Source organism: Montipora capricornis, chromosome 8, assembly GCF_036669925.1.
Source record: "Montipora capricornis isolate CH-2021 chromosome 8, ASM3666992v2, whole genome shotgun sequence".
NCBI classification, from domain to species: Eukaryota; Metazoa; Cnidaria; class Anthozoa; order Scleractinia; family Acroporidae; genus Montipora; species Montipora capricornis.
The window spans coordinates 47,603,203-47,613,202 of record NC_090890.1 but is presented as its reverse complement, the minus strand read 5'-3'; the positions used below and the strand labels follow the sequence as shown (position 1 = coordinate 47,613,202).

The window sequence follows — 10,000 nt, the reverse complement described above, 5'->3', positions numbered from 1 at the left end:
CCAATTTACATTATCAACTCCGTTGATAAAACCAAATTTTTGTGTACTACTTCCCCACCGACGCAGCACCACAGTTTCTTTAGAAACTACCCCTTCATTCCTTTATTGACCAAGCTTGTTCGGTCAAGATGGCTGGATATTGGCCTCGTTCTTTTTCTTGCGTGTTTATGGACCTCGACTTCGCCTCGGTCCAAAAACACGCAAAAAAAGAACTTGGCCAATACCGAACAAGCTTGGTCAATAACCCATATATACAGTCTCCCTATACACATATCCTTACAAGGCATCTTTCCTTGTTGTGCCTTAGATGCTTGAAATGCTTGGGATGCTTTGCTTGCGTTATGGAGCGTTCACAAAAACTTATTGGGGGGGAGGGGGGGGAATGATGAAACATTATCTACTATCCAGAAAATTTGGAAGATCCCTACTAGGTACATTAAATTTGCGACACCCCCAACCTACCTCATGGCCACAACCCAATACACCCTGCAGAAGTCAGAAGAACGAGTGAAACAAATTAAATTAAGGCAAAAACAGAAAAACGCCTCCAAAGAGCGTAACAATCTGCTAAGCCTTAAGAAAGCCAGCTATATGACTGATAAGTGGCACAAACTAACTAAGAGGCGTTCAAGCACAAAAAGATACCGAGCCCGTTGAATTGTTTTTTCATTTGCTAATGACAATTTTTGTTTCCATTATTTAAGGTCATATGTGGTTATCTCAAATATGACAGCCGTGTGTATGGGAAAGAAATTTGACTATGTGACTGAGTTATGCAATTCATTACCCACATTTCGCCCTTGCTCACCACAGAGTTTCCTGTAGTTCAGTGGTTAGAGCACTAGATCAAGCTAGATCATGGAGGGTTAGGCCATGTTTACCTTGTTTATATACAGCTAGGGACATCCGTGGAGTTTCAAACTCTGTTATCAAAACATTTTTCTAAAAGGTCATGCAGGGGATACACATATCACTAATAATTTTATGATTCAGTGATATGTGTATCCCCATGCACAAAGCCGTTAAACTTGCTATTAACCCATGATTTAAAGAAAAGCCAACTGTCGTCCAACGTCCCTGACGTGTTTATATAGCTGGGGATTTCTCGATTAAAAATCTCACAAAAGCCGCAAGGGGATTCACATACTGCTGATATGTGTATCACTGACCTACAATCTCGGACAAAACCTGTTGAAACAAAGCGACATTTTTGGTACTCCAACAACTTATCCAAACGTTCCGCTTAAATGCCGCCCTTTCCCCTCCCTCCAAACTCAATGTTGCCTTATCTTGGTCGGAAATATACTGTAGAACATAGGACAATAATCAGCAACATTGACTGAGGGGGGAGGGAAGTGGGAAGGGGGGGGAGTAAGTAGGGGTGTGTAAAAATGGAGGTGAATTTGTGTCACTGTCTCAACAGTTTTTTCCGAGATTGTAGAATAGTATGGATGCAAAACACGGCAATGATCTTGAACAGTGGAGATAAAGCGTTGCAGGAGGGATGACACTACACTACACACCACACAACAAATTTCTACAAATCTTTAGCCGCTGCATAAACTGTAAGAGGGTGTTCCAGTTTCAGTATGTACTCTGTCCCCAGAATGTTTTTAGGATCAAGAAAAAAAAATCACAGCATCAGCTGTGATCTAAGCCCTTTTGAACTAGAGGACTGGAAATATTTTTAAGTTTGTTCGAGTCGCTTGATCGTCCACACAAGCCACGAGGGGCGCAGCTCCAAATGGTATTTACTGAAGTAGAGGGGAGGGGGTTGGGGATACACTTATCACTGGCCGCCATTTTGAAGGGGATACACATATTACTGGTGATATGTGTGCGGGGATACACATATCACTGTGACAGCCGCTGGTTTCTGTTCATGAGATAGAATCCTATATCTGCGATTTCATAATCCAGAACACGGACATCTAAATAAAGCATTGACATTAAACCGCGCAACATCAGTGGTTATTCGTTACTTTACTCCAGGGCCCGGTTGTTCAAAAGCCGATCGCGATTAACACTAATCCCAGATTAAAAATTAACCAAGGAGCTTATTTCCTTACCCCAAAATGCTGTTCAACGCTGATATTCGGCAAAACTTTACATTAGAAGAAGTCAATCTTGAAAACAAAATAAGCAAAAGAAATTTTCACCAAAAAGCACATAAACAAAAGAATATTTTTTTGGCCGCCATTTATGCATTCCCAATACAAATCTTCCGGGGTTAATTAAGACTCTTTGTGTATTGTATTTGAATTATAATGTGGCATTCACGTTTAAATGATGTGGAGATACATGGAACAAGACGTTTTATTCCCAAAGGATTGGAATTGGGTACAACATTAAGTTAGCCGATTAGGTCTATTAGCTCAGACACACAAGAAAGGACAAAAACCCCGAATGGAATCCACCACCTCCGGACATAGTTAATAGAGGGGACTGGTGTGGAAGATCGGCAAACATTTTGTAATCAGTATCTTTAATTTGTTAAACTAGTGTTTTTGTGTAACCTTATTGTCTTTTATAGGTGTGTTCTTGTAATTGACTTGCCCCGCCTTGATTAGCTTTCTCTAGCTATTTGCGGGGCAAGCCATCCATTAATTATTGTATTTAGCTAAATAAAGTTGTTGTTGTTGTTGTTGTTGTTGTTGTTGTTGTTAGGAGCAAACAAAGATACCAAGATTTAGGTTGGAAAGTCCACGGGTTTCATAAACATTCCTCTCTATCAACTATGCTCCGGATGAGATGACCCTTTCTAAGTTTGAGGGGAACTTAACGCTTGGGTTGTAAAATGAAACGCAAGACCATGCAACTCGTGCATTCTACTCAACAAAACGAGCACTGTGATTCGTTGATTCTTGGTCACGGGACCCTTGGTCAAATTTTAAGTATCTCGACCGGTATACAATTCCGCAGTTGTTGCCTACGACGGATACAAAGCACAATTCAAGTGATTGTTTATTCGTTATTGAGGTTGGAAAAGCATCTCCTGCTGTCTTTGTTTGTTTTCTTGCGGTTGTTGAAGAGAAAGTCTAAATATATAACAAAGCACTTAATGTCTGGTCCCTCGGGGAACCAATTGAAAACCATCAAACGAAATCAATTTGGAGAGATAAAAGTCAGTCGATTCCGTGCCAGATGAACGCATTTATACAAATCATTTAAAGCACTACATTAATTAACCCCCCACAACAGCAAAAGCTATCTACAGATATTTTGATCGGATACGATCGAAAAGAGTTAAATAAAACCGTATTGTGCACTTCGTGACAATGGCCGTTTCCAAAGCTTTGCTCCACAAACTTTCCAATACAGGGAAGATATCTGTGTACAAACATTGTTTTTGTTGACAAATGTGCCAACCACAGAAGCACAAGACCCTTTTGTGGCAGGCACATTAATGACAATAGGTGACGTCAACGATATCTTAGCTGTAATTACTGAAGTCACGAAAAAGTATTAATTTAAGGTACAGGATTAACTCATTCATCAATTTGGAATTATTGTCAATTGGATAAAGGCCCATTAATACGGGCAACATTTTTCGTGCAACTTGTCGCGCAACAATGTTACGTTGCAAGTTGAGATGGTTTGAGGCGCGTATTACCACCTTCTTGCGCAACAAATTTTCAAGTTGCAAAAAGTAAAAGGAACGTCTACTTTTGCGCGACAAGTTGCACGAAAAATGTTGCTTGTTTTACTGGGCCTAAACAGGCGCTCGCTATTTTCAAAAACAATTATTGAAAAAATTTAAAGAACATTTCACGAAAGTTATCTTTGCCCGCGTGTAAAAGCTATAGCGATTTTTAGAGGAACTGATTTGAAAGCACGTCGAATACAAAAATAAGTTTTTACAGAACTACTGATATAAAAATGTTGCTATGTACACCTATTCCACTCAATTCTGTTTTTATCAAATATAAAAGTTCACTTTCCCCATTAATTTCTTACAACCAAAACTAACCCGAGGACAATCTACAGCATGACGAGCTTTTCACAAGAATATGGACGTCAATATACCGGAGCATCATAACCAATGAAATGATAGAGTCGCTTATTGCAGCGTCTTGAAATCGTAGGTGAATTCTTGACTTGACACTAGTTCCCTACTCCCGGAAAGCACCGACAAGCTCTGGCTTGTTTCGAAATGGGGGATCCGAAAGTAGTGGACTTCCGGCCCTTCTGCGCGGTCTCCGAAATTTGAAATGACAATTGGTTACCAACGGTCACAAGACTTGACCTTAACTGCGACTGCGCGTGATTCGAAACAAGCAAGTCGGTGCTGATAAGCGCCCACAAGCAGGAGCGTGGCACTCTAATGATAGTTCTTTGTCACGATCAGTTTATAAGCGGAGGCGTTTTTCAATAACCTTAAAAATAAGGCCCGTTCCAAACGCCGCTACAGTTGTGTGTCGCTTAACATAACTACTGAGTTGAGCACGGCAGACGAGCGGCGTTCGAAGGCTAGGTTTAGATCGGCAAACAACGTTAAGTTCGGCAGGCTCTGTCGCACTGTGCGACCATGGAGCGACGGCTGATTCATATGGTGTTCCGGTCATGTGCCGAACGAAACGCTTAAATCAAGACAATTTGTAAGCTTCCTAACCTAAGAAGTTATAACATTACCCAAGCCCCTACGTGATCGTTAGTTTGGTGCGACCCACAGGTGGTGGGTTTGGTGTGACCCACAGGTACGACGTATGAATCAGTCGTTGCCCCGAAGTCGCTCTTAAGTTGAACTTTATTGACTTAGGTTCGATGCATGACTGGAGCGGCGTTTGGAACGGGCCTAAGTTTCGGACGGGTAACAATCCTGTAAGGCTTGTGATTGGCTGGAGAGCTCTGCTTTCGCGGGAAAATCAATTTAAAAATAACTGGGTCTATGAAAACGTCGTGACGCTAATCTGCTTAAGTTAAGCGCTATTGCTCATGCGCTCCTGTTGCTGACCAAAAGAATCGTAGCCCTTTTGGGGGAGGATGCTGACCTACCTCAAAACTTCGGTGTGATTTTAAAGTAAGTCAGAACAAGTACATTAGAGGTGACGTGAACTGCTCATGTCATTCCTTGCACGATGTGATGTTCATTGGGTCGGCCACTTGAACCAAGCAAAGATTAGAAAATGTCTCCGCGTTGGATGTAAAAATGCATAAGAGCTAGGGTTTTATAGGGAACTTCTGATCACCTTAACATTAAAAGGTTGACTTCCCATACATTAAAGCTAACCTTTGAAAAACTTTACCTAGCTGAAACATTACACGAAGGAAGAGTAAGATGAGATATGTGGTTCACTTGAAGTGTAGTTTTCGTTGTTGTAAGCGTTCATGTCTACGGACATAATAGGCTGATTTCTGCGGTATGAAATATCAGTGGGCGCCGCGTCCCGACTGAAGCCGCGGGAAGGGACAAGGGATCTCTTCCCAGCTAACATCGGGTCAGCAACGTGGTATGAGGGAGCCGGAGAAACAGGAGAAGAAGGAGAAGGTGGGCCTCGAGGTCTTGAAGACGGGGAAGAAGAACGGACTCGATACCCTGGCTCTTTTTCTGGGACTGGGAGTTCACTGAGCTTAGGTCGTCTCCTTCGCCCAGGTTCCTCATCGTACTGAATCCTTGGTTTGCCTCTGGGATCCACAAGAATTCTAGTGTCGCGATGGTCGTTGCTACTTGACGAAGCACGATCGGAGTATTTCGAGCTCCCGTCGGAGTCCCGAGGATTTCCGTTAAACTCGAGTGCTCGACGGAAACTCCCAGTTCTCGGTTGTCTTCTGCTCCTGCGCGTATCTGGTGAGTACGAAAATTCATTAAGGTTTGGCCGAGACGGCGATTGTGGGGGTGAACTGCTGTCGTCGTTGAAATCTACCTGATCACGTGACCTTCGTACCGAACCTGCGGATCCCCGGGCCGTGGGGCGTAAATCCGGCTCCTCGTTGTACCGATAGCCGCGTCTATTTTGCTGATTTTCGAAATCATGTGACATGAATGACGTTACTGCCTCGGGAGGAAGTCGAGATCGATGAATACGATCCAAGTTGTCAGCGGATTTGGCCATATATCTGCGGCCGTCATAAGCTGGGGGTCCGTCTCGCTGATCCCTCGGAAGTGACATGACCGAAAACGACTTGAGGCCTCTATTAATCGGAGCGTCGTCGGGAACATCGGATTCTTCAGTTGTGTGTCCGATGAGATCTCGGTTTCGTCTGGCCCCCTGCATGGATCTTGGTCGGCCGAGTGAGTTTCTCCCTTGCGTGTGATTAGGATTTTTGTTGTTGCGGTTCATAAGAGAGAAGTCAGCCTTGCGTTTGTAAGTAACTTCTGACACTCCACTGTCGCTATCATCTGATAGCTCTTCTTTTGAGCCCACGCTACTGACTTCATCTTCTGCGGTTTCAGTGTCTCGGTAAGTACTGGGAAGAGAAAAAAACAGACAGTTAAGGACGGTGTCTACTATTGTTATTGCGCATACGTTCTGCGCATCTCGAGATACTCGAGTTTCCTATTGGTGATGCTTACTAATACATGGATATTTTTGCGCGGTTTAACACTATCTGGAGAAAGTAGATCTTAGTAAGTATTCTTGGTATCCAAAAAGGAAATTGGGGATAACCATGCATTTTTGAGAGATAATTAAGCTTCAGTTTGAGAAAGAACGCCATACATTGCTTGCTACATACATTGTATTTTAAAGCTGTTTACAAATATTATTCATGAATTGTCTTTGGGAAATGCGTGGTTACCCCCAATTTTCTTCTTGGATTTCAATTGTTAGTTTTCACACACGTGATCAACAGCCATGTTTTTAACGAAAACAAAAGAAAACGTTTGCATAATAATAGAGTTAAATTCCCGTAGGATTTGGTCGGGGCTCCAACATGGCCGCCGTTTCTTTGTTTAGGGGCTCTAACATGGCGGCCGTGACGTCATGTGAAAACCGAGAGTAACACTTGTTGAGATCTACATTGTTCCTGCACAATCATAAACTGGGGCAAAAATGTCTTTGAATTAGTAGGCACCGTCCTTAAGTCTGCATCGGAAAAGCACCACCATCAACATCATCATCATTATCATAAATTATTACACTATTTCACAAAAACGTTGAAGCACAAGGGTAGTCCGCGCTAAAAACATCAGGGCTAATCTAGTAGAGTGGTAAGTATACAGGCAAAAACATTCATTAGATGACAAAACCGAAGCCTAACAGAGCGATCAATGACATCGATGAGGGACAACTGTAAAAAGGACGGTAACGATAACAGAGACACGAAGCTAACACTGCATGAAGCAGTGTTGCCTTGTGGTGAGAAAACCTGGCTCCCACTAATCTGTCCCTGGCTCGTCTAGGCTTCATAAGTGAGTGGGGTTTGTAGCTTCGAGAAGTTTCTTTCCTCCTGACAAAAGGAGTACAATAGCTTGTGGGCGATTCAAAACGCAACCAACTAAATAAACGTGGTCGAAATTGCCACGGGAATGAGCTGGGACATACATTTGCACGTTAGGGAAGGTTCCACTTCTGATGGTTCCATTTCTTGAGCCATTCCTCCTTTCCAGAGTACTTGGATTGGTGGAGCCACCCGCAGATGACACATTTTCGGCGTCTGTAAAACAGTTAGGAAAATTGTTACTTCATTGCAATTAAATGCAGTTTTTGCTGTCCCGAATATTGTCCATGTGTTGTTGGGTTGTTAAGGCAAATGTAAAGTGGAGTGCTTTTTTCTCGAAAATCCCGAAATTTTGCGGGCATATTACAGGTGACAGAAATCCCTCTCTTTCTTCAAAAAGGAGATTTTGAAGACAAAGACGCGCTCTAACAGACCTGTCACATTAGGCATTGTCAATTATTTGTCAATCAACTGTAGTCCCAGACAGAACCTTGTGATATTTGAGGGATAAAAAAGCCCCTTACGGCAATTTGTCCGTACAATTTTAAAAGATCACTTTTTATATCCCTGGGGAAAATCTTTACAGGGTTCCATCCCCGTTTTGTCACCTGACTGTTCGTGAATATCTTGGATTACCATCATTTTTGGATGAATACGAGTAAAAACAAAGGGTTAAGCGGCTTCTTTTATAGGGTGTTAAATAATTAAAAAAATAAACAGGACCGTGAAATTTTACTCGAAACAATGGCAGAATTGATTTTTGGCGTTAAAATCGTGACCGGCCCTTTATTTGGTACTGTGTACATACGTTTGTAACTTTATTTCGGATTGGTACTAAAGGAAAGTTTTTTGTTGTTGTTGTTATACTATCATGCGGGAAGTCACGCGTTCGAAAACCCGCCGGACCAGCCCTCAGGGTCTTACAAGTGCTGCATTTGTAATTACTAAGGCAAACTCGCAAATTGCTAGACTTTCCGCAAGTCTTCACGGACGAGGAGTATAAACCGTGGGACCGGTTTCATAACCCTAGTTCATAAACTCTGCTGGAAGTTTAAAAAAAACCATAAACTATTTGCACAAAGAAGAGCAACGAGTCCACGGTACTGTTACAGTCTGTCCTGTTCTCCTCAGCAAATTTACTCTGGCTTGTTATGATGTCTCAAAAAAAGATTGGGTGTTCGAGGCCACAAAAGCTAGAACAGATATAAATCAATAGGAGTTTGCCGCTTGCAGGATATTCTGGTACAAGAACGCTTTTTTTCCCAAAAACCCAACAAGGGCAACCAGTGTAAAACATTTCAAGATAAAACAGGACTTAATAGTTACAAGCTGAACTCCAAAGTAGTTTCCACTCACATTTTCGTCGGCGGTAGCAAACAAAAATGAATCCTGCGATAAGAACAATGAGACAAACACCGAAGAAGGCCATCAGTAAAATGAACCACCACCGCTTGTAATAAACTTGCGAAGTTTCTCCAACATTTATCGGGTCACCTACAGCAACAAGAAAAGAATATGTTAATGCATGTTACATCTATAATTGGAAACAGCTTTGGTCAGCAACGGAGGTAAAAGAATGTAGTGTTAAAAGACTGGTTTGCAACCACGTGACAGGAACGCTGTGACGTCAGATACTACCCATATAAAGAGTGGTTTTGTCTCTAGTGAAAACCACGCTTTCGCTATTAGCGAGGGCAAGAATTAGACATAACGTCTTTTTGCACATACGGCGCACTAAAATATAATAAAATGATATGATTCGATATCTATTTCAGTCGCACGCCACGTAAAAATGTCAAATCGTCGATGAAAGAAATGATGAAACAGGCCGTATGTCCTTTGACGACATGTAAGCTATCCCGAGACATCCTTTCTTCCAACAACGATTAGACATTACATGGCAGAAGACTGGAGAGGCTCGAAGAGCAACATATATATCGAATCCGCGTTTTGATCGTATGTTTATAACGTTTTATTAAATTTTCAACCTCGGGTTTTCTGATTGGTTCACTAAATCTCGGTTATCGGCTCAAACACCTTATGACTTAACATGGAAACTGATTGCATCACGTGTTGCCAAGCTGGAAACTGATTGGCTTTAATTTCCAAGTGTCCAAGCGTTCAGAATTTAATGAAAATTTAATAAAATAATTATTCCATTCGCGCTTTGTGGATGCGATACTGGTTATAGCCAACAGGCGCTCGGCGCTAGGCGCCTCGTTGGTTGCGTCGAGCGTGTCAAATGATCATGACGATATGTCTCATTCTTGTCCATAATCGAGCACATTCTTGGTCTCGATGACCAAAATTTCTCAGAGCTGTTAGTGACGCTTATCGATATTAGCGTGCATCTCATAACGTGCAACTCCAGACAGATCTGCTCCAACGAAGACTCCAACCTACGACTTTCTCCAAGAAATGTTGTAAAAAGAATTTGCTCAAACCCATATTGAGAGTGTACAATATCAATTCCAGACTGACCTGTAAATGCTTTGTCGGAGGGATCCGAAGGTGGTGAGGCTCCCACCTCGTTCCAGGCGATGATTCTAAACCGGTAACCAGTGTTTGGTTTAAGATTGCCCACCGTGAAGTAAACGTAGGACTGATTTCGTTTTGTTTC

At 42.2% G+C, this 10,000-nt stretch overlaps 1 protein-coding gene across 1 annotated transcript in view; it reads right to left on the bottom strand.

Annotated features, from left to right (window-relative positions):
- Window positions 1-3,136: 3,136 nt before the first annotated feature.
- The window catches only part of LOC138060307 (protein sidekick-2-like), a 46,750-nt gene continuing 39,886 nt past the window's right edge, over window positions 3,137-10,000 (bottom strand). Inside the window, exons 29-32 of the mRNA XM_068906045.1 lie at window positions 9,862-10,000; window positions 8,737-8,874; window positions 7,485-7,596; window positions 3,137-6,408 (exon numbers count right to left, since the gene is read on the bottom strand). The exon at window positions 9,862-10,000 is cut by the window's right edge and continues 41 nt beyond it. Coding sequence (XP_068762146.1) covers window positions 5,259-6,408; window positions 7,485-7,596; window positions 8,737-8,874; window positions 9,862-10,000 — 1,539 coding nt within the window. The 3' untranslated portion in view covers window positions 3,137-5,258. The remainder of the gene's footprint in view (window positions 6,409-7,484; window positions 7,597-8,736; window positions 8,875-9,861) is intronic.